Source organism: Anomaloglossus baeobatrachus, chromosome 1, assembly GCF_048569485.1.
Source record: "Anomaloglossus baeobatrachus isolate aAnoBae1 chromosome 1, aAnoBae1.hap1, whole genome shotgun sequence".
Lineage (NCBI taxonomy): Eukaryota > Metazoa > Chordata > Amphibia > Anura > Aromobatidae > Anomaloglossus > Anomaloglossus baeobatrachus.
The window spans coordinates 885,252,449-885,276,747 of NC_134353.1; the positions used below are offsets into that span (position 1 = coordinate 885,252,449).

At 51.4% G+C, this 24,299-nt stretch overlaps 2 protein-coding genes across 2 annotated transcripts in view; both read left to right on the forward strand.

The window, feature by feature from the left end:
* The first annotated feature begins 7,362 nt into the window (after window positions 1–7,362).
* On the forward strand, window positions 7,363–11,604 carry LOC142255158 (molybdopterin synthase sulfur carrier subunit-like). Its single transcript, XM_075326635.1, has 3 exons — window positions 7,363–7,467; window positions 11,187–11,308; window positions 11,478–11,604. Exons 1-3 carry the CDS (start codon window positions 7,456–7,458, stop codon window positions 11,602–11,604), a joined length of 261 nt encoding a protein of 86 aa, XP_075182750.1. The 5' UTR covers window positions 7,363–7,455.
* A 1,367-nt stretch (window positions 11,605–12,971) lies between these two features.
* LOC142255151 (molybdopterin synthase catalytic subunit-like) overlaps window positions 12,972–24,299 on the forward strand; it is a 12,694-nt gene continuing 1,366 nt past the window's right edge. The window contains exons 1-3 of the mRNA XM_075326622.1: window positions 12,972–13,092; window positions 21,566–21,719; window positions 22,472–22,595. Of these exons, the coding sequence (XP_075182737.1) occupies window positions 12,972–13,092; window positions 21,566–21,719; window positions 22,472–22,595 (399 nt within the window). The remainder of the gene's footprint in view (window positions 13,093–21,565; window positions 21,720–22,471; window positions 22,596–24,299) is intronic.

Here is a 24,299-nt window from a genome sequence, read left to right on the forward strand (position 1 = left end):
AAAAGTTTGGAGAAGAAAAGGAACGGCACATGATCCAAGGCACACCACATCCTCTGTAAAACATGGTGGAGGCAACGTGATGGCATGGGCATACATGGCTTTCAATGGCACTGGGTCACTTGTGTTTATTGATGACATAACAGCAGACAAGAGTAGTCGGATGAATTCTGAAGTGTACCGGGATATACTTTCAGCCCAGATTCAGCCAAATGCCGCAAAGTTGATCGGTCGGCGCTGCATAGTACAGATGGACAATGACCCCAAGCATACAGCCAAAGCTACCCAGGAGTTCATGAGTGCAAAAAAGTGGAACATTCTGCAATGGCCAAGTCAATCACCAGATCTTAACCCAATTGAGCATGCATTTCACTTGCTCAAATCCAGACTTAAGACGGAAAGACCCACAAACAAGCAAGACCTGAAGGCTGCGGCTGTAAAGGCCTGGCAAAGCATTAAGAAGGAGGAAACCCAGCGTTTGGTGATGTCCATGGGTTCCAGACTTAAGGCAGTGATTGCCTCCAAAGGATTCGCAACAAAATATTGAAAATAAAAATATTTTGTTTGGGTTTGGTTTATTTGTCCAATTACGTTCGACCTCCTAAAATGTGGAGTGTTTGTAAAGAAATGTGTACAATTCCTACAATTTCTGTCAGATATTTTTGTTCAAACCTTCAAATTAAACGTTACAATCTGCACTTGAATTCTGTTGTAGAGGTTTCATTTCAAATCCAATGTGGTGGCATGCAGAGCCCAACTCGCGAAAATTGTGTCACTGTCCAAATATTTCTGGACCTAACTGTATATCAGGATGGGGACATATATACCAGGATGGGGGTCATACAATATACACCAGGATGGTTCCTGAATGAAAGACAGTATATTCCAGGATAGGGGGCATGTATACAAGGATGGGGGACATATATACCAGGATGTCACTACATGTCCCCATCCTGGTATGTAAATCCCCTACTCTGTGCCCATCCTGGTATATAAGTTCCCATTCTGCATTAAAAAAACCCCCGCTGTACTCACCCCCTCCTCTTCCCCGACGCGTGCCATTCTTTTCTACAGTCTGTGAAAGAGGCGGCAGCTGACATCGTCATACGTGCCATAGTGCATGATGTCACTGCCATGTACCGACCGTTAACGAGCGATAATACCATATTGTTGCTCGTTGACACGCTGTCCAGTTCCAAAATATCATTGCTTTTGCAGGATTCAGGTTGTTCGTCGTTCCTGCGGCAGCACACATCACTATGTGTGACACCGCAGGAACGAGGAACATCACCGTACCTGCGGCCGCCCGCAATGAGGAAGGAAGGAGGTGGGCGGGATGTTCGTCCCGCTCATCTCCGCCCCCTCCGCTTCTATTGGGCGGCCGCTTAGTTACGTCGCTGTGACGCCGAACTAACCACCCCCTTAGAAAGGAGGCGGTTCGCCGGTCACAGCGACGTCGCTAGGCAGGTAAGTAGTGTGACGGGTCTGAGCGATGTTGTGCGCCACGGGCAGCGATTTGCCCATGTCGCACAACCGATGGGGGCGGGTACGCGCGCTAGCGATCTCGCAGCGTGTAAAGCGGCCTTAAGTCACGGGCACGCTGGAGTAAGTTGTCGGCCTCTGATTGGCCAGCAGCGTGTATAGTGATGCAGGGACACTATGAGTTTCTGCACCACTATACGCTTGAGGTGAATGTGTGTCCTCAGACGGACATTCAGGTGAAGTAGGTGGTATTAGTATTGCTTCTCTAATTTTGATCTCTGTTTGTTCATTGTCAGTTTTTACCATCAGTTTAATCAGTGATTTTCATGAATGGAAAATAAAATAAATGACAGAGCTTCTCCTTTCCGTTCCAATGTTAATTACAGACAGCGCGGTCTGCACACTGACACCATGTATCTGTGATTTTTACCGTCTCATACACTTGTATGGATGATTTTGATTCGTTATTGTAATGCTCAAAAATAGACGTCTCCATGACTTTTTGTGAGCCGCTCGGTCCACCAAAAAACAGCTCCATGGATAATAGTGCGAACGTGCTACATCAGGTAAAATCACAAATCACATATTTTAACGATTGTATGAGGCCTAAGGTCATGTTCACATGTTGAAAATTTGGTAATTTATTTTTTTTACCTCAGTATTTGTAGCCAAAACCAGAAGTGGGACAATCAGAGGAAAAGTATAATAGTAACACGGGCACCACTGCTGTATTTATCACCCACTCCTGGTTTTGACTACAAATTAGGCTAAGTTCACACATCCTGTGTTTTGCATCAGTCACAATCCGTAGCCTTGAGGAATTACGGAATCCTGCAAAATATTTTGCAGGAATCCTGTATTTCCCCATAGACTTCTATTAGTGACGGATTGCGACTGATGACCCTGCGTTGCATCCGCTGCGTCACGGTCCGTCGTTTTTGACTGACCGCCGAGCGGGGAGCAACGCAGAATGTAACGTTTTTCGGGCCGTCAAAATTAACGCGCCGCACAGGAATCCGTCAAGCTTGTAATGCATGTCTATGGTGCTGGATTCCATCGTAATCCGTCTTACAACGGAATCCAGCGCAGGATTCCGTCATGCTCTACTGAGCATGCCCAGCATGCTTGGCACGCCCACTGGGCTGTCCCAAACACAGACGGATCATGACTGATCCGTCAAAAAACGGACGCACAGCGGATGTAACGGACGCAACTGATCCGTTTTTTCACAGGATTCCTGTGAAAGGAATCCTGTGAAAAACACATCAGTTGCATCAGTTGACATCTTGAAAATGACCGATCCGTTGCTGACGGACCTGACGGATTGAAAACACAGGATGTGTGAACTTAGCCTTATGAGGTAAAAACTCCCCAAATACTCAGTGTGTGACTGTGGCCTTACATGAAAATTATGAGCCCAGCCTTCCTGTCTAAGCCGCTTTCACACATCAGTTTTTTTGCCGTCAGTCACAATCCGTCGAATTTTGAAAAAAAACGGATCAGGCGACTGATGCCGCTGGATTTGTTTTTTTCTCGACTTGTATTCGAAAAATGTTTGTCGTCGGACAGAGAAGACGGCTAAAGTAAGGCCCCCTTCACACATCAGTTTTTTCCCGTCGGCCACAATCCGTTGGCTCGACGGATCGGTCGCAGATTGTGGAAAAACTGATGCGACAAATCCGACTGGCTGGCTATTTGATACTAAATAAAATAAATTGGTGCATGCTCAGTTGAAAAAAAAACGTCATTTGACGGATTACGATGAATCCTGCGCCCATAGGCTTCCGTTCTACCAAACGACAGATGGCAACGAATCCGTCACTGTGGGATTTTTCGCCGTACACAAAAAAAGTTACTCGACGGATCTGTCGAGCAACGAATGAAGCGTGAGGCCATCCGTCGCAATCTGTCGCTAATATAAGTCTATGAGAAATAAAAGGATCAGCGGCATCTTTCGCCGGATCCGTTTTTTTCAAAATTCGACGGATCGTGACCGATGGCAAAAAACTGATGTATGAAAGGGGCCTAACGTTTTTTGTGTAAGTCGAAAAAATGGACAGCCGTCCGTCGTTTGGTAGAATGGAAGCCTATGTGCGCAGGATCCGTCATAATCCGTCTAATGATGGAATCCGGCGACGGATTCCATTTTTTTTTTTAACTGAGCATGCTCCAATTTTATTTTTTAGCCCCCAGCTAGTCGGATCCGTCGAAAAACGGATCCGTTGCATCAGTTTAGCCTCAATCTGCGACGGATCCGTCAAGAAAATGGATTGTGACTGATGGCAAAAAACTGATATGTGAAAGGGACCTAACATCAATGGGCAAAAATTCCCACAGACATTTCCAAAATCTTGTAGAAAGTCTTCGCGGAAGCTGTTCTGGCTGCTCAGCTCCTGTGGGTGCAATGTGCCGGTGTCCCCATACTTATGCCCATGGCCTGCGTGTTATGTGCACCTTGCTGAGCCGGTTGTGCTGCTGGGATTATCCCTTCATATTGGGAATTACTGTTCCTCTGGGTTTCTGAATGTCTTAACCCCTTCACGACCATGGACGGATCTTTCCGTCATGGATCGTGTCCCGGTAAGCCCCGCCCCCTGCCGCGGGCAGGTGGCGTGGATTGGCACACATATCAGCTGTTTTCAACAGCTGACATGTGTGCCTACATGTTCCGAGTGGAATCGCATTCCACCCGGAACATTAACCCCTTAGATCTCGCTGCCAAAGTCTGGTAGCGAGATCTATATGCGCGCGGCCATGTTTTCTACTTACCGCCGCCCCCATCGGAAGTCACGTGAGTGATCACGTGACGTTCGGTGGTTGCCATCGTAGCACAGGGTCATGTGATGACACCTGCTGCTATGAAGTTTCACTTTCCTTTTTCCTCGGCACGGAGCAGAGGAAAAAAGAAAGTGACTATTTCTGCTGTTTACAGCGGTATAGCTGTGATCAGCAGATAGCGATCAGCGATCGGATTACTGATCGCTATAGCTCCCTAGGGGGACTAGTAAAATAAAATAAAAAAAAAGTTTTAAAAAAATTAAAAAAAAACCAAAAAACCTAAAAGTTCAAATCACCCCCCTTTCCCCCCATTGAAAATTAAAGGGTTAAAAAAAAAATAAATATACATGTCGCGGGCGGGGAGGAGGGTGTCAGCACACTACGCTCACCCCTTCTGCTCGGGTCCGGCGGCCGCTGCTCAGTGGTGGCTCGAGCTGTAGGCCGGATCCCGGGGGTTTCTCGAGCGGCACTCCTCGCCCGTGAGTGAAAGGGGGTTTGTTGGGTGTGGGGATGATGATTGTCCGTGACGCCACCCACGGTTGTGGTGATTTCACCACCGCTGCTCAATACGGGGGTCCCGGGGATGGTGATGCGGAGCAGCCAGGTGTTGTGTTGCCCCTCCGTGGGTAGGGGTTGGTGATCCCGGGGCCCGGTGATGGTTTGGGAGGTGCAGGGCCTGGTGGGCGCAGGGACGCGGGGGCAGCGCTGTGCCTTGCGGCACTGTGGTACTCACTCAGCCTGAGACGTTGACACAGTTTTTACGGTAAACCAAACGGCTGGTAAGACGTTCCCACGGACGGCTGCACTTGCTCTCCCGGTAGGTGACGGTGATGTCCCTTTTCCTAGCACCTTGGTGTACTTGTTGGTTGCGATGGGTCCCCACCGGTAACCCGCTCCCCGGCTTCAAGCTGGACCGGGGGAGCTCTACTCTTTGCCCGCAGGCGCTGGCCCTAAGAAACTGGTGCCTTGGCGGTGGCGGTGTCTCTTCTATACTGGCTGGGCTGTTGCCTTCAATCGGGACTTGGTTGTTGGGGGATCTACGTCCCCTTCACTGACGGATTCGGCAAATTATGGCGACTCCAAGCCTTGCCGGGGTCCGAGAGGCCCCTGCCCTGGTGCTGACTGTCCTTCAGAACACTGCTCCAGACCGCCGGGCACACAGCCTACGGGGTTCTTCCAGGAACTTCCAAACGGTCCCCCTCCAGACAGTCACCGCCGTTGCTGACCTTGCTGTCCTGTCCTGCACACAGCTGGACTACCTCAGGCTTCTACACGCTCTTTCTGTTCTGTCACCACTCTTGCTTTTCTCCTTTACTACTTTTCTTCCTTCACTTTCACTTAGCTGTTTACTTTAGCCCTGTCTGGGTTACTCCTCCACTCCTTCCACTTCCTCCTCCCTGACTAGACTCCTCTTTACTCAAGCTCTTCCCTGAGCTGACTGCCTGGTTTCTCCCGCCTCCAGAACTGTGAACTCCTCGGTGGGCGGAGCCAACCGCCTGGCCCACCCCCTGGTGTGAATCATCAGCCTCTGGAGGAAGGCAACAAGGATTTTTGGTTAGCTTAGGCTACTTTCACACATCCGGCTTGAGCTCTGCGGCTCAATCCGGCTGTGCAAGCTATGCAACGGATGCGGTGAAAACACCGCATCCTTTGCATAAGTTTTTCCTGTGCGGCCAGTCCAGTTTTTGCCGCTTGCGGCATGCTACTGAGCATGCGCAGTGGCAAAAACCGCATGCGGCTGCCGGATGCGGTTATTGCCGCATCGCGCCGCATCCGGCCGCCATAGGCATGCATTGAAAAATGCGCCGCATCGGCCGAATGCGGCGCGATGCGGTTTTTTTTGCCGCACGAAAAAACGTGCCAGGCAACGTTCCATCCGGCCGCCGCATCGGCTAAATCTGCCGCATGCGGCAAAAACCGGACGGAACGCAAGACCATGCGGCACAATGCGGCACTAATTAAAGTCTATGCAGGAAAATCGCAACCGGCAGCAAAAAAAACCGGTTGCGATTTTCCTGCAAAGTGCCGGATTGTGCCGCATAGCAAAAACCGGAGGTGTGAAAGTAGCCTTAGATGTTCCTACCTGGGATGTAGGGTGTGGTGGTGTGTGACCTGTGTCCCCTGGCTTGCCCAGGGCGACACATACACATATTTGGTATCGCTGCGTTCAGAAATGCCCGATCTATCAAAATATAAAATCAATTAATCTGATTGGTAAACGGCGTAGTGGCAAAAAAAATCTTTTTTGCTGCTTTCCAGTACACCATATGGTAACACTTATGGTTTCATTTAAAAGTACAACTTGTCCCGCAAAAAGCAAGCCCTCATATGGCAAGATTGACGGAAAAATAAAAACGTTACGGCTCTCGGAAGAAGGGGAGCAAAAAACAAAAACGCAAAAACGGAAAGTGCCCGGGGGCTGAAGGGGTTAAAGATTAAATGTCTCAGGTTTCCAGGATTTATTTCCACTTTACCTCACAGCACATTTATACTGCAGACTGCTCCATGGCTCCTGGTACTGCTGTGTTACCCCCCTGTTCCTCACTATCCTGTGCGCACGTTGCGTAAATTCATGCAGTTACGCTGCGCTTTGCAGCGCAGCGTAACTGCATGCGTCCTGCGTCCCCTGCACAGTCTATGGAGATTGTGCAGGGGCCGTGCGCACGTGGCGTCTCAGAGCGCAGCGCTTCGGCTACTGCCGAAGCGCTGCGCAAAAAGAAGTGACATGTCACTTCTTTCCTGCGCTTTGCCGGCAGCTCCTGCTCTGTCTATGGCAGGAGCTGCAGGCAGAGCGCATGGAATCGGCGCTCACTACGGACATTTTTATGTGCGCACGTTGCGTACTAGCCCAGCACCGAAAAGGTGCGCTTCAGAGCGCAGCTGAAATCTTCAGATCGCTGCAGAAATTTCTGCAGGCTAGTACGCAACGTGCGCACATAGCCTATTCCTAATTTTGCAGTAAATGCTGCTGTCTTCCCATAAGACCCACACACCCTCACAGCGTATACCTGTGCACTGTACACTGGGCAGCGTGCTATGGTCGGTGGCAGAGGGTGGATTACTCTGTACACCAATGTGCAGCAGGGTTACAGGCACAGACTGAGCCTCCAATGAGCAGAGGCCTCACATGTGCACAGAGGAGGCTGATCTCTGCTCTTCCCGCTGTCTCTGTGTCTCTGAGCGACTGCTGCTGCCTCCATGACTTGTGAGGTGAGTGCCCAGTGCAGGCTTTCCCCATTACACCTAGCTGTGCTGTCACTAATGGGATCAACACTTTACAAGTTGCACTTGCAGGGAGCGAATTGGGCTTTTCACCAGATATTACTGTATAATGACTGATCATCCAGTCTGCAGCTCTGCTGGGGCTTGTAGTGTCTGCGGCTCTGCTGGGGCTTGTAGTGTCTGCGGCTCTGCTGGGGCTTGTAGTGTCTGCGGCTCTGCTGGGGCTTGTAGTGTCTGCGGCTCTGCTGGGGCTTGTAGTGTCTGCGGCTCTGCTGGGGCTTGTAGTGTCTGCGGCTCGGCTGGGGCTTGTAGTGTCTGCGGCTCTGCTGGGGCTTGTAGTGTCTGCGGCTCTGTTGGGGCTTGTAGTGTCTGCGGCTCTGCTGGGGCTTGTAGTGTCTGCGGCTCTGCTGGGGCTTGTAGTGTCTGCAGCTCTGCTGGGGCTTGTAGTGTCTGCGGCTCTGCTGGGGCTTGTAGTGTCTGCGGCTCTGCTGGGGCTTGTAGTGTCTGCGGCTCTGCTGGGGCTTGTAGTGTCTGCGGCTCTGCTGGGGCTTGTAGTGTCTGCGGCTCTGCTGGGGCTTGTAGTGTCTGCGGCTCTGCTGGGGCTTGTAGTGTCTGCGGCTCTGCTGGGGCTTGTAGTGTCTGCGGCTCTGCTGGGGCTTGTAGTGTCTGCGGCTCTGCTGGGGCTTGTAGTGTCTGCGGCTCTGCTGGGGCTTGTAGTGTCTGCGGCTCTGCTGGGGCTTGTAGTGTCTGCGGCTCTGCTGGGGCTTGTAGTGTCTGCGGCTCTGCTGGGGCTTGTAGTGTCTGCGGCTCTGCTGGGGCTTGTAGTGTCTGCGGCTCTGCTGGGGCTTGTAGTGTCTGCGGCTCTGCTGGGGCTTGTAGTGTCTGCGGCTCTGCTGGGGCTTGTAGTGTCTGCGGCTCTGCTGGGGCTTGTAGTGTCTGCGGCTCTGCTGGGGCTTGTAGTGTCTGCGGCTCTGCTGGGGCTTGTAGTGTCTGCGGCTCTGCTGGGGCTTGTAGTGTCTGCGGCTCTGCTGGGGCTTGTAGTGTCTGCGGCTCTGCTGGGGCTTGTAGTGTCTGCGGCTCTGCTGGGGCTTGTAGTGTCTGCGGCTCTGCTGGGGCTTGTAGTGTCTGCGGCTCTGCTGGGGCTTGTAGTGTCTGCGGCTCTGCTGGGGCTTGTAGTGTCTTGCGGCTCTGCTGGGGCTTGTAGCGTCTGCGGCTCTGCTGGGGCTTGTAGCGTCTGCGGCTCTGCTGGGGCTTGTAGCGTCTGCGGCTCTGCTGGGGCTTGTAGCGTCTGCGGCTCTGCTGGGGCTTGGAGCGTCTGCGGCTCTGCTGGGGCTTGGAGCGTCTGCGGCTCTGCTGGGGCTTGGAGCGTCTGCGGCTCTGCTGGGGCTTGGAGCGTCTGCGGCTCTGCTGGGGCTTGGAGCGTCTGCGGCTCTGCTGGGGCTTGGAGCGTCTGCGGCTCTGCTGGGGCTTGGAGCGTCTGCGGCTCTGCTGGGGCTTGGAGCGTCTGCGGCTCTGCTGGGGCTTGTAGTGTCTGCGGCTCGGCTGGGGCTTGTAGTGTCTGCGGCTCGGCTGGGGCTTGTAGTGTCTGCGGCTCGGCTGGGGCTTGTAGTGTCTGCGGCTCGGCTGGGACTTGTAGTGTCTGCGGCTCGGCTGGGACTTGTAGTGTCTGCGGCTCGGCTGGGACTTGTAGTTTCACAACAGCTTGATTTCAAGCCACTTTTAAAAGGCATTGACTCCTCTCAGAAAATGTTGGTCCCCTGATGCAATTTGTTATAAAGCAAGCAAATAAACCAACCAGACTTTCCTCACCCTCCCCAGGTCCATTGCTGAGTCTGCGGCGCTGCTCCTAGTGTCCAGTATTGGATGCGCTGGCCGTTGAGTTCATTGAGTCTGCCCGTGTGCGTTGAATGCGCAATTCAATTCCCCACTTGCAGATTTTGATTGCGGAATAACATAAATTGATATTAATGGACAAAATTGCTAGAAATGAGCAATTTGTCATGATAACGGGCATTCTGCAACATGAAAATGAGCAAAATCTGACCAGATCCATAACATGAGAATGGAGCTTTGATACAACCCAACACAAACAAATAGCTTTATCTGAGGACGGTTATCTGAGGTGTGAGCTATGCCTAAAAAGGTGAAATGAGGTGGATGTGTGAGCGTGATATATGCGGGATGCACCTGAAAATAACCCAGCATAAAAGATTTATACCCGTGAGCGGGTGGGCGCTCTCGACTCCAGCCCCGTGAGCGGGTGGGCGCTCTCGACTCCAGCCCCGTGAGCGGGTGGGCGCTCTCGACTCCAGCCCCGTGAGCGGGTGGGCGCTTTCGACTTCTCTGCTGCAATATTAGTTTTTATGGGTTTCTGCTCCCCTGGTATCTCCTCACCTTCTGAGCCTCGACGGAGTCCAAACAGCAGCTTATGACTACAATTGGGGTCTTGTGATGTTTTTTTTTTCACTCTATGATGAGTAAGGCTAGTTTCACACTTGCGTTGTTTTCCTTCAGTTGCAATCCGCCGTTTTGGAAAACAGCGGAATCCGTTAACAGATTCCGCTGCTTCCCATAGATTTGTATGGACGACAGATTGCGAATGATGGACCTGCGTTGCTTCCGCTGGCCGACACTGCGTTGCTTCCGCCGGGCGGAAGGAATGCAGCATGTAATGTTTTTTGAGCAGCGGAATCCTTAGGATTTCGCTGCGCATGCTCTCTGTGGCTCCCTGCACATGTAACCAGGGTACACATCGGGTTACTAAGCAAAGCGCTTTGCCTAGTTACCCAATATTTACCCTGGCTACGTGTGCAATGAGCCAGCGCTAAGCGGTGTATGCTGATAACCAAGGTAAATATCGGGTAACCAAGCAAAGTGCTTTGCTTAGTTACCCGATATTTACGGTACCCTGGCTAAAGGGAGCCCGACACTTCCCCACTGGGCGGAGCCCCCTCCCGCACTCCGCATGTGTACACACACAAACACAAATACACACACACATACACACACTCGTCCCCGGCCATGCAGTCCCCGCTGCACTGACGTCCTCAGCGCCATGGCCCTGCTCGGCTCCACCCACCCCGAACTCCGCCCCCCGCACACACTCTCGGCGGCCGAACGATCAGCTGATCACCCGGCGGCCGGCTGCTGTGAGCGATCAGCTGATCACCCGGCGGCCGGCTGCTGTGAGCGATCAGCTGATCACCCGGCGGCCGGCTGCTGTGAGCGATCAACTGGTCACCCGGCGGCCGGCTGCTGTGAGCGATCAGCTGGTCACCCGGCGGCCGGCTGCTGTGAGCGATCAGCTGGTCACCCGGCGGCCGGCTGCTGTGAGCGATCAGCTGATCACCCGGCGGCCGGCTGCTGTGAGCGATCAGCTGGTCACCCGGCGGCCGGCTGCTGTGAGCGATCAGCTGATCACCCGGCGGCCGGTAAAACTGCAAAGAAAAGAAAAAAAAAAGCAGATTCCGTTGTTTTGTACGATCCGTTGCATCCATTGTGCCACTATATGCAACACATCCATTGCATCTGTCACAAAACGCAATGAAACGGATGCCGTTCAACGCAAGTGTGAAACTAGCCTTAGGGGGTTGTTTTTTTCTTTTACTGATTTGCTTGGCTGATGTTTAGCTGGAAATGGACATGTTTGCATTGAAGCCTACAAAAACATTTTTTCTTTTTTTGTTTTTTCTCTCTGCTTTGTGCAGATCGTAGTGTTGTATTTTGCGAAAAGTTCAGAACTTGCAGGAGTGCGTTCAGAAAACCTGACCGTGCCTCAAGAAATCACTTCCAATCAACTGTGGGAGAAAATAGCAGCTCTGCACCCCGGGTAATGAGCGTCATTCCAATATTTAAAGGGGTTGTCCATCACGTAGCACTGATCACCTTTCCGCAGCATAGGTGACCATGGATGGATGGGGAGGGGATGACCACCCATCCAAACTTTGGCTACACGCAGTTGAGGATCTTGATCTCACATTTTATGATTTCACCCCTAGGCTCTGTGCTATTAAAGATCACATTGTTCTCGCGGTGCGCCAGGAATATGTCCCCATTGGCGATGAGGTCATAACTCTACGTCCTGGGGATGAGGTGGCAGTGATCCCCCCAATCAGTGGTGGGTAACATTCAGTGGAATTTGTAAGGATTGATGGTGAGTATAAATAATAATGATACTTTTAGCTGAAATGGTAATAATTATACAGTGGCCTTTGGTTCCTAAGCACTAATGCTTGGTCACCGCCTGCAGTAAGTGAAGCCACGTGTGCTCTGTTTCTTCCACACATCTGACACAGAAGTTGCTTTATGGGGACATTTTTCATGAAGTTTTGGGGGAATTTGGTGCTACTTCGGTGATTTGGCAACTCCTCAGGGAATCTGTGAGGCTGGCTTCTTTTCCTGCAGCCTTCCTGATGTTTTGGGAGTGTGGGGAGGGCCAGATTCATCAAGATGTTTTTGCCACATTTCTGGCATAAAATGTCTTGAAATGTTGCAACTTTTAATGTAATGAGCAGTTGTGCTTATTAGTGATGAGTGGGCACTACCATGCTCGGGTGCTCGGCACTGCTAACCAGCAGTAGATGGTCAGATGGGCACGACTCAAGCACCCAAATATAATGAAAGTCAATTAAAATTTACCAGAGAAAATGCTCGAATTCCCCATTGACTTCCATTATACTCAAGCACTCGAGTCTCACACATTTAGGCATCCAGGTGCTCGGTATGAGTACCGAGCATGGTAGTGCCCGCTCATCACTAATTAGAAGTACTGAACACCAGAGCACGGTAGTGCTCACTCATCACTAGTTACGAGTACCCGAGTATGGTAGTGCCTGCTCATCACTAGTTACGAGTCCCAAGTACCCGAGCATGGTAGTGCTCGCTCATTACTAGTTGAGTACGACCACCCGAGCATGGTAGTGCTCGCTCATCACTAGTTACGACCACTGAAGCATGGTAGTGCTCGCTCATCACTAGTGCTTCTGTGATCCTAGAGTGGGTGCAGTGCTGGTGGTACCAGAGGTAAGATTGTTGATCAAACGAGATCCCTTCTTATATGCTACATCCTGTGGCTCCTGAGACCCCCACCGATCCCCCTGCCAATTTTCAAATAATTATTTTCCTAAGAAAAAAAGGGTTAAGTGCACACTATGCTGCAAATTTTTGTAAAGATATTCAGGGGAAGCTGTTCCCTTCCCTCTGAATATCATCTATTGATGGAGCCTTAGGGCATTGAAAACCTCCCAACTCTTTCTGGAGCCAGGGGAGGAAGCCTTTTTTTCAAGGATCCTTTCAAACAATAATGCATAGGGTCCGAAAACAAAATTCAGCGTGAGCAATGTATCTACGTGGTTGGCTATTAATTCCTCTTTCCCTGGCTTCTTTATGCAATAGTGGCTGGTCACTAGGAGTTTTAGCAGTTTTGTATATTACTCCTAAATACATAATTTATCAATTCATTTACTTTTATTCCTTTTTCCATTTTAGCTGCTATGGATGAACAATCTGGGGAGCCTCAAGACTTCATCAGAATCTGTCCAGAGAAGCTCTCCACGGAGGAAGTGTCGGAGTTGGTGGTGTCACCCAGCTGTGGTGCGGTGTCCATTTTTGTAGGTAGGTGGCTGACAAAAGGTTAAAAGGAACCTGCCATTACAGTAATGCTGTCTGGACAATGGGCGGCATGATTCAGACACCGCCTGAGGGGGAGGCCTATCTAGGAGAGAGGGAGAAGCTGTCGGGTTCTTGCAGCATGGATCAGCTGACAGGTTCCCTTTAAACTTTAACACGTTTATAAAGTTTGATTGTGCTCGTGCTTCCGCCCCGTGCTCGTGCTTCCGCCCCGTGCTCGTGCTTCCGCCCCGTGCTCGTGCTTCCGCCCCGTGCTCGTGCTTCCGCCCCGTGCTCGTGCTTCCGCCCCGTGCTCGTGCTTCCGCCCCGTGCTCGTGCTTCCGCCCCGTGCTCGTGCTTCCGCCCCGTGCTCGTGCTTCCGCCCCGTGCTCGTGCTTCCGCCCCGTGCTCGTGCTTCCGCCCCGTGCTCGTGCTTCCGCCCCGTGCTCGTGCTTCCGCCCCGTGCTCGTGCTTCCGCCCCGTGCTCGTGCTTCCGCCCCGTGCTCGTGCTTCCGCCCCGTGCTCGTGCTTCCGCCCCGTGCTCGTGCTTCCGCCTCGTGCTCGTGCTTCCGCCTCGTGCTTCCGCCCCGTGCTCGTGCTTCCGCCCCGTGCTCGTGCTTCCGCCCCGTGCTCGTGCTTCCGCCCCGTGCTTCCGCCCCGTGCTCGTGCTTCCGCCCCGTGCTCGTGCTTCTCCTCCGCGCTCGTGCTTCTCCTCTGCGCTCGTGCTTCTCCTCTGCGCTCGTGCTTCTCCTCTGCGCTCGTGCTTCTCCTCTGCGCTCGTGCTTCTCCTCTGCGCTCGTGCTTCTCCTCTGCGCTCGTGCTTCTCCTCTGCGCTCGTGCTTCTCCTCTGCGCTCGTGCTTCTCCTCCGCGCTCGTGCGTCTCCTCTGCGCTCGTGCGTCTCCTCTGCGCTCGTGCGTCTCCTCTGCGCTCGTGCGTCTCCTCTGCGCTCGTGCTTCTGAAATGTTTTTGGAACAATTCATGGGGGTCTCAGGACCATCAAGATCTAACATACTAAATAAAAATTAGGTACACTTCCAAGGGATTTTCCTGAAATAGTAAGTTTTTCCCTACCTATATTATAGGGAATAGCTTGCTGATTGCTGATGTACGATCCCTGGAACCACTAGCTATTGGAAGGGCTCTGAGAGCCGAGCTCTGCAGCTCCATAATGAATGGTGAGAAGGTGCCGTGCTCGACCACTGCTCTATTAATGATGTATGAGTGACTGCTGGAAATAGCACAGTGCTGCCCTCAGCTTTCTCTGGGTGTCCCATAGACAATGAATGGGGTGGAGGTATCACCATTCGTTATAGGGTCTGCTGAGCCTGATACACACGTATTCAAGTAAGTAGCAAGTGGTCAGACCTTCAACGATTGAGTTATCCCCTATCCATATTCTGGAGGATAACTAAGTGACAGATCCATGCAGTATCACAATTTTTGTATTCCCTTTGTGTAAGACTAAAGGCTGGGATTACAGTACTTGGCCACGTTGCGATCTTATCGACACCTTTGTAAATTGGTTCTCGCAGTCTGATTGCCCTTATTTGTGCACAATGGTGCTGATCAGATCGTAGGGAGCAATGTGATTTTGATTTGTGGTCGGAATTAATAGGATTCATACTGTAAATGTGCAGAAAGAATTTAAAGGGTTTGTCCATGATTAGAAATAAATGTGTGCTCCATTCTCTTAATTGAAAATCAGCTGCACTACCAGACACCGCCTATAGGTAAGAGTGGCGCTGTTTATGATGAAAAGAATACCTTTCTTTTTCGCTCCTAATTGGGAGACCCAGACAGTGGGTGTATAGCTACTGCCTCTGGAGGCCGCACAAAGAACTACACTTAAAAGTGTAAGGCCCCTCCCCTTCTGGCTATACACCCTCCCGTAGGAGTACGGATTCCTCAGTTTTAGCTTTGTGCGCAAGGAGGTCAGACACGCACGCATAGCTCCATTGTTTTTAGTCAGCAGCAGCTGCTGACTATGTCGGATGGAAGAAAAGAGGGTCTATACAGACTCCCAGCATGCTCCCTTCTCACCCCACTTATGTCGGAGGTGTTTGTAAGGTTGAGGTACCCATTGCGGGTACGGCGGCAGGAGCCCACATGCTGATTCCTTCCCCATCCCTTTTTACAGGGCTCTGGGTGAAGTGGGATTTACCGGTCTCCAGGCACTGAGACCGTGCTCCATCTACAGCCCCTGGAGAAGATGCTGGATGGAGCGGAGTACATCAGGGACATGGCCCTGCTTCCTTAAGGTACTCTGTGTCCCCGTGCATTTGGCGCTCACACCGCAGCATGCTGGGTGTTGTAGTGCGCCGGGGGACATCAGCGCTGCGGCGCCTGTGCCATGGCCTCATTCAGCTTAGCTGAAGCAGGCACACTTATGGGAATCGGCCGCGCCGGCCGCTGGGACTGCGGCACGGCTGGCACTTGTAGTGCGCCGGGGACTTCAGCGCGGCCTGCGCTTTTACGGCGGCCGCGCTGATAACTACAGTCCCCGGCTTTTGCGGCCTGCTTCCGTTCGTTCCCGCCCCCAGACCTGCCAGTCAGGAGAGGGGCGGGACGCTGCTCACGTCTAGACTCGGTCGCGCCGGCCGCTGGAACAGCGGCGCGGCTGGCACTTGTAGTGCGCCGGGGACTTCAGCGCGGCCCGCGCTTTTACGGCGGCCGCGCTGATAACTCGAGTCCCCGGCTTTTGCGGCCTGCTTTCGTTCGTTCCCGCCCCCAGACCTGCCAGTCAGGAGAGGGGCGGGACGCTGGCCAGTGCATCAGCGCTGAGGGCTGGAGTCGTTTTTACATACTCCAGCCCTCACAGTCAGCACAGAGGGGACACTGTTCCCGCACTTTTGTTGGGGAACTCCCACGGACCGCCCCTCTCCAATAAGCCGGCAGCCATTCTTGCTGACACGCTGAGCTGCAGAGGGGAGCCGGGGAGACCCAGACAAGGCATTCTGCAGCCTCTTACCCGCTGTTCAGCGGGCGGTAAGCAGCCCTCAGGGCTCACCCCCTCTTGTGCTCGTAGTATTCTTAGTATTTTGTTGCTACAAATACTTGGTATTACATAGCGCTGGTCGCCCTTTGGCTATAGACTCTCTCACATGCAGAGAGCCAGCAGCATGTCGCCCGTAAAACGCAAGGGTGCCAAGGCACAGACATTATATGCTTCCTGCACCGCATGTGGGACTTTTCTACCGGCAGGCTCCACGGACCCCCATTGTGTGCAGTGCTCGGCCCCTGCGGCGCTTGCACAGTCGGGACCTCTGCTGGACGTGTCCCAGGGTGTACCACCTGTGAATGCTGTCCAGGTGACAGGAACTGAGTTTGCAGCTTTTGCTGACAGAATGTCTCTCACTATGTCACAAATTCTTGACACATTGCGAGCTAGGCCTGTACTTCAGACCACGGACACTGTGCATGTATTGCCCCCTGGTCCCCCTCAGCTCCTAGCTCCGGGACGGGCATCTACACCTCAGGGTGAAGACTCTGACTCGGACGATGGCCCCGGGCAGCCTAAGCGGGCTCGTTATGACGGGCCTTCACATTCATCTCAATGGTCTGGATCCCAGCGGGATGAATCTATGGGTGATGAGGCGGACGTAACTGATCAGGATTCTGATCCTGGGACCGCTCTCAATCTAGATACACCAGATGGTGACGCCATAGTTAATGATCTTATATTTAACATCAATAAGATGTTGAATATTTCCCCACCAGCTCCTCCTGTAGAGGAGTCAGCTTCGCAGCACGAGAGAATCCATTTCAGATACCCTAAGCGTACATTAAGCACTTTTCTGGACCACGCTGACTTCAGAGACGCAATCTAGAAACCCCACGCTTATCCTGAAAGGCGTTTTCCTAAACGACTTAAAGATACACGCTACCCTTTTCCCTCTGAAGTGGTCAAGGGTTGGACCCAGTGTCCAAAAGTGGATCCTCCAATTTCCAGGCTTGCAGCTAGATCCTTGGTTGCTGTTGAAGATGGAGCGGCACTTAAAGATGCCACTGACAGGCAGATGGAGCTCTGGCTGAAATCCATCTATGAAGCGATTGGAGCGTCATTAGCGCCTTCTTTTGCGGCCGTATGGGCACTCCAAGCTATCACGGCCGGGCTTGCGCGAGTCGACTCAGTCACACGTGCATTTGCCCCGCAGGTAGCACCATTGACCTCGCAAATGGCGGCATTCGCGTCGTACGCGATTAATGCTGTTCTGGACGCTACAAGCCGCACGGCAGTGGCGTCAGCCAACTCAGTTGTTTTGCGTAGGGCTCTGTGGTTGAGACATTGGAAAGCAGATTCTCATTCCAAGAAGTGCTTAACCAACTTGCCTTTTTCTCGTGACCGATTGTTTGGAGAACGTTTGGATGAAATCATCAAACACTCCAAGGGTAAGGACTCTTCCTTACCGCAACACAGACAAAACAAGCCCCAACAGAGGAGGGGTCAGTCTGGTTATCGGTCCTTTCGAGGACAGGGCAGGTCCCAATTCGCCTCGTCAAAAAAGACTCAAAAGGACCAGAGACGTTCAAATTCTTGGAGGTCTCAGTCACGCCCAAAAAGACCAGCCGGAGGAACCGTTGCCAAAACGACGTCCTCCTGACTTGCGGTCTCCGATGCCCACACCCGCGGTCGGTGGGAGGCTGTCCCACTTTGGCGACATTTGGCTACCAAGCGTCAAAGACCGTTGGGTGAGAGATATTCTATCTCACGGGTACAGGATAGAGTTCAGTTCTCGTCCGCCAACTCGTTTCTTCCGAACTTCTCCACCACCAGACCGAGCCGATGCTCTGTTGCAGGCGGTGGCCGCTCTAAAGGCGGAAGGGGTGGTGACCTCCGTCCCTCTTCAGGAACAGGGTCACGGTTTTTACTCCAATCTGTTTGTGGTCCCAAAAAAGGACGGATCGTATCGTCCCGTCCTGGATCTGAAGTTGCTCAACAGACACGTAAAAGTCAGGAGGTTCCGGATGGAATCCCTACGCTCCGTCATAGCCTCAATGTCTCAGGGAGATTTTCTAGCATCAATAGACATCAAAGATGCGTATCTCCACGTGCCGATTGCACCAGAGCATCAGCGTTTCCTACGTTTCGTCATACACGACGAGCACCTACAGTTCGTAGCGTTACCCTTCGGTCTGGCAACAGCCCCCCGGGTCTTCACCAAAGTCATGGCAGCAGTAGTAGCTGTTCTGCACTCGCAGGGTCACTCGGTTATCCCGTATCTAGACGACCTGCTTATAAAGGCATCCTCTCAAGAAGCATGCCAACACAGTCTGAAGGTGGCGCTAGACACTCTCCAGACTTTCGGGTGGATTATCAACTTTCCAAAGTCTCATCTAACCCCGACCCAATCTCTGACTTATCTTGGCATGGAGTTTCATACTCTATCAGCGATAGTGAGGCTTCCACTGGACAAGCAGTGCTCGCTACGGACTGGAGTGCAATCTCTCCTTCAGAGCCAGTCGCACTCACTGAGGCGCCTCATGCATTTCCTAGGAAAGATGGTAGCAGCAATGGAGGCAGTCCCGTTCGCGCAGTTTCATCTGCGCCCTCTCCAATGGGACATTCTGCGCCAATGGGATGGGAAATCGACGTCCCTCGACAGGACTGTCTCCCTCTCTCAGACTGCCAAGGACTCTCTACGTTGGTGGCTTCTCCCCAACTCATTGTCACAGGGAAAGTCGTTCCTTCCCCCGTCCTGGGCAGTGGTCACGACAGATGCGAGCCTATCAGGGTGGGGAGCGGTGTTTCTCCACCACAGGGCTCAGGGGACGTGGACTCAGGAAGAGTCCACCTTGCAGATCAATGTTCTGGAAATCAGAGCAATCTATCTTGCCCTGCGAGCCTTCCAACAATGGCTGGAAGGCAAGCAGATTCGGATTCAGTCGGACAATTCCACGGCGGTGGCGTACATCAACCACCAAGGGGGAACACGCAGTCGCCAAGCTTTTCAAGAAGTCCAGCGGATTTTGACGTGGGTGGAAAGCAGAGCGTCCACCATATCTGCAGTTCACATCCCAGGCGTGGAAAACTGGGAAGCGGACTTTCTCAGTCGCCAGGGCATGGACGCAGGAGAATGGTCCCTTCACCCGGACGTGTTTCAACAGATCTGTTGCCGCTGGGGGTCGCCGGACGTCGATCTGATGGCGTCACGGCACAACAACAAGGTCCCAGTTTTCATGGCACGGTCTCACGATCACCGAGCGCTGGCGGCAGACGCCTTGGTTCAGGATTGGTCGCAATTCCGACTCCCCTATGTGTTCCCACCTCTAGCATTGTTACCCAGAGTTCTCCGGAAAATCAAGTCCGACTGCCAGCGAGCCATACTCGTCGCTCCAAATTGGCCAAGAAGGTCGTGGTACCCGGATCTGTGGCATCTCACGGTAGGCCAACCGTGGGCACTACCAGACCGTCCAGATCTGCTGTCTCAAGGGCCGTTTTTCCATCTGAATTCTGCGGCCCTGAACCTGACTGTGTGGCCATTGAGTCCTGGATCCTAGCGGCCTCAGGTTTATCTCAGGGAGTTGTTGCCACAATGAGACAGGCTAGAAAACCATCCTCAGCTAAGATCTATCACAGGACGTGGAAGATATTCTTAGCGTGGTGCTTGGCTCAAGGGTTTTCTCCCTGGCCATTTGCATTGCCAATTTTTCTTTCCTTCCTGCAGTCTGGGTTGGAAAAAGGTTTGTCCCTTAGCTCGCTTAAGGGTCAAGTCTCCGCGTTATCCGTATTCTTTCAGAAGCGCTTGGCACAGCTTTCTAAAGTACGCACGTTTCTCCAAGGAGTTTGTCATATCGTTCCTCCTTACAGACGGCCATTGGAACCCTGGGATCTGAACAAGGTTCTCCTTGCTCTTCAAAAGCCGCCTTTCGAGCCCTTGAAAGAGGTTCCCCTTTCTCGGCTTTCACAAAAGGTAGTTTTTCTTGTAGCGGTCACATCTCTTCGAAGAGTGTCCGAGCTGGCGGCGTTATCTTGCAAATCTCCCTTCCTGGTGTTTCACCAAGACAAGGTAGTACTGCGTCCAATTCCAGAGTTTTCTCCCAAGGTGGTTTCTTCCTTTCATCTCAATCAGGATATCACTTTGCCATCTTTGTGTCCGCATCCAGTTCACCAATTTGAAAAGGGTTTACATCTGTTGGACCTGGTGAGAGCACTCAGGATTTACATTTCTCGCACGGCGCCTCTACGCCGTTCGGATGCGCTCTTTGTCCTAGTCGCTGGTCAGCATAAGGGATCGCAAGCTTCCAAATCCACCCTGGCGCGGTGGATCAAGGAACCAATTCTTCACACATACCGTTCTGCTGGGCTTCAGATTCCATCTGGACTGAAGGCCCATTCTACCAGAGCCGTTGGTGCGTCCTGGGCGTTGAGGCATCAGGCTACGGCTCAGCAAGTGTGCCAGGCGGCTACCTGGTCGAGTCTGCACACGTTTACCAAACACTATCAAGTGCATACCTACGCTTCGGCAGACGCCAGCCTAGGTAGACGGGTCCTTCAGGCGGCGGTGGCCCACCTGTAGGAAGAGGCTGTATGACAGCCCGTTCATGTGGTATCTTTTTACCCACCCAGGGACTGCTTTTGGACGTCCCACTGTCTGGGTCTCCCAATTAGGAGCGAAAAAGAAGAAGGGAATTTTGTTTACTTACCGTAAATTCCTTTTCTTCTAGCTCCAATTGGGAGACCCAGCACCCGCCCTATCTGTTTTTAGGGTTTCGTTTTTTCGGGTGCACATGTTGTTCATGTTGTTTCTTAAGTTCTCCGATCGTGTTATCGGATTGAATTTGTTTTTGAAACTGTTATTGGCTTTCCTCCTTCTTGCTTTGGTACTAAAACTGAGGAATCCGTACTCCTACGGGAGGGTGTATAGCCAGAAGGGGAGGGGCCTTACACTTTTAAGTGTAGTTCTTTGTGCGGCCTCCAGAGGCAGTAGCTATACACCCACTGTCTGGGTCTCCCAATTGGAGCTAGAAGAAAAGGAATTTACGGTAAGTAAACAAAATTCCCTTCTTTTATTTGTAATCCCCTTTAAAGGGATTTTGTCAGCAGGTTTGTGTTATGTAATCTGAAAATAGCGTGCTGTACGGGTTAATAAACAGAATTCAGCCATGCTTCTTATTACAAAGTGTGTTGTTGTTGTTTACATGCTATATTTGTTTAAGCTCCAGTAATTTAGTGGACACTTGTCTGGCACACCCCCTGCTGTGATTAGCAGCTCACCGTCTATAGACATTGTGCACAGAGCCTGGTGTGGGCGGGGCCAGCTCCCTCAGCTCTGCTGCATTGCTAAATGTAAAAACTTGATTGTATGAGAATGATTTCACCCAGTAAGCTAAGTGATACATCACTGGATTCAGGGTCTCTTTTGAATACATAGGATCAGGTAGCAAAATCCTGCAGACAGATGCCCTTTAAATCATTCTTCAAAATGGATAATCAGCATTAGTGTCTGATTATTTTTTCATTTTATATACATATTTTAGGGACTACAAGGAACAATTTTGATGGAAAGAAAGTTGTGCACCTCGAGTATGAAGCTTATGTGCCCATGGCAGAAGCGGAGATTAAGAAAATCCTGACTGACATCAGGCAGAAATGGCCGTCTGTGCAGCATATGGCGGTGTATCACAGGCTCGGGTACATTATATTGTCATTTTTGTTAAACTTTAGAATTCTTTTATGAATGTCATTTTTTTTTCTTGAGTTATTTAACCCCCATCATGACCAGTTTTTCTTTTTTCTTTTCTTTTGTGCTTTCATTTCTTCCTCCCCTTCTTTCAATATCCACAACTTTTTTTTTTGCCGTTGACATAGCTATTAGAGGGCTTTTTGATGGCAAAAAATAATGGGAGACACACGGCTGAACCTCACATTCTCAACATTATATGTCTGTAGAGAGTCCGTCGCTCTGATTGTAGCCCATGTAAAATTACATAGGACACAACCGGCCCTGCTACATCTGCTCCTGCATTACAAAATGAAGCTGTGCCCTTGTTTCCAATCTTTATTGCACAGATTTTGGCTCGGTGCAGACAGAGAATCGGGCTATTATCCGAGCTGTGATCAGAGTGTCAGCATAGTGGGATCCAATTTTATCGGATGACGAGAAGATACAAAAAAAAAATTCTCCATCTGTCCTCCGAGAGCAGAGCGATGGATTCCATGGACTCCTTGACTTTCATGACCGAGTATGATCCAATCGTCAGGTCCACCTTGGCCATGCTGTGATTTTCTTCCTCCGACTGGTTCGGTCCGACTTAAAAATCAGACATGTGCTTGTCCCCATAGAATAACATTGGTCCGAAAATACTGTCATGTGCGCGAGTCCTACGATGGACCCACTGGTGGCAGGTGTGAGGTGGAGTTGACATGTTTCTGTTTCTTTTCAGCTTGGTCCCGATCACAGAGGCCAGCGTTATCATCGCGATTTCCTCCCCCCACAGAGACGATTCCCTGGAGGCCGTCAAGTTCTGTATAAATACGTTAAAAACCACAGTGCCGATATGGAAGAAGGTGACCGCAGCACAAACCCTTCATGACACGGCCGAGTTTAGATTTTTTAGATAATTTAGACACTTTCACCTTTTTTTTTCTTAGAGCCATAACTTTATTTTTCTGTTGACGTAAGCCTTGTAAGGGTTTGGGTTTTTTGCGGGTTGTTGAGCCACACATCTAATTCCGTTGTGTGTGATGCACTCTGCTCAGCCACGTATCTAATCCCATCGCATGTTATGTACTCCGCTGAGCCACGTATCTAATCCCATCACGTGTTATGTACTCCGCTGAGCCACGTATCTAATCCCATCATGTGTTATGTACTCCGCTGAGCCACGTATCTAATCCCATCACGTGTTATGTACTCCGCTGAGCCATGTATCTAATCCCATCGCGTGTTATGTACTCCGCTGAGCCACGTATCTAATCCCATCGCGTGTTATGTACTCCGCTGAGCCACGTATCTAATCCCATTGTGTGTGATGCACTTCACTGAGCCACGTATCTAATGTGAGATTTTGCTTGTGTTTGCTCACTGAGCTTTAGTTTCCATTGATACCATCTTGGGGGGAATATAAGGGTTTGATAATTTTTGTGGAGTTTCAGTGACTGAAGAACGACTTTCTTTGTGTTAATTCATATTATATGTTAATAGGTTGAACTATTAGGCCTAAGACACACGGCATGAAAATCGGACCAAGGGGAGTGCTATAAAATATCGCATTCCACTCGGACCAATATTAGCCTGTGTGTCAGCGCACATAAGCGATTATTTTCTCAGCCCTAATCGGACCGAGCAAACAATCACAGCATGCTACGGGTGCAATGCCATCCTTGTTCCTCTCGCACCCATTCAAGTCTATGGGGCGAGAGAAAAATCGCACTGCACTCGCATTACAGCGGTGTACCGCGAGTGCAGGGCGAGAATGGCAATAGCCGGCTATGGAGGACAGAGGGCGAGAAATCCCTCCCTCCCCTCCTCAGTACCGGCCCTCCCCTCCTCAGCACCGGCCCGATCGCATGATCGGACCTCAGTCGCAGGGACACTTGCATGACACTCGGCTCCTGCTGTGCTGCCAGCACGAGCCGAGTGTCAGGCGAGGATCGCATTAGTCCCCTGTGGCCCCAGCCTTACAAATACACTGATTGAACACCGCCGCTTTTAGAGGCGGGTGCTGGCTGTATAACACAGCCTATACCTGCCCCACCCTCCCTGAGATGTACTATTACCTATGGTTTTTCTCACAGCTCCCTCCGACCAAACTCGGACGTCCAGAGTGTGAACGCTGCAGCCCGTTAGAGGCCTCTGATTGACTGCAGCGCTCATGTGCCATAATAGTCATGTGAGTGTTATAGCAGACGTGGTGCCAACATCAGTGGAACGTCGCCGGTCCGGGCAGTCAGTATCATGTTTTATTTTCAGTGGGGTCCTTGTTCATTTCAGAAGGAGGTGTCCAAGTAGTAGAAACCCCTTTAAGGTGTTAAAGGAAAGTTATCTATTTTCTTGAATTTTTTAATACAGGGCAAATGGACACTTTCCATTATGGTGAATGGGGCTGATCCCTTTGGTGTAAGTTGATCTCTCAGCTCTTAATGGCAGATCCACGGTAATGGACTGCATGCTGATTTTTCTGCCTGGAATTTTTCCACTAGATGTGGACAATGTTGTAGGAAACCCATCCACATGTAGTGTCCTGTAAACTGTCACAAATCAGGGCGGAG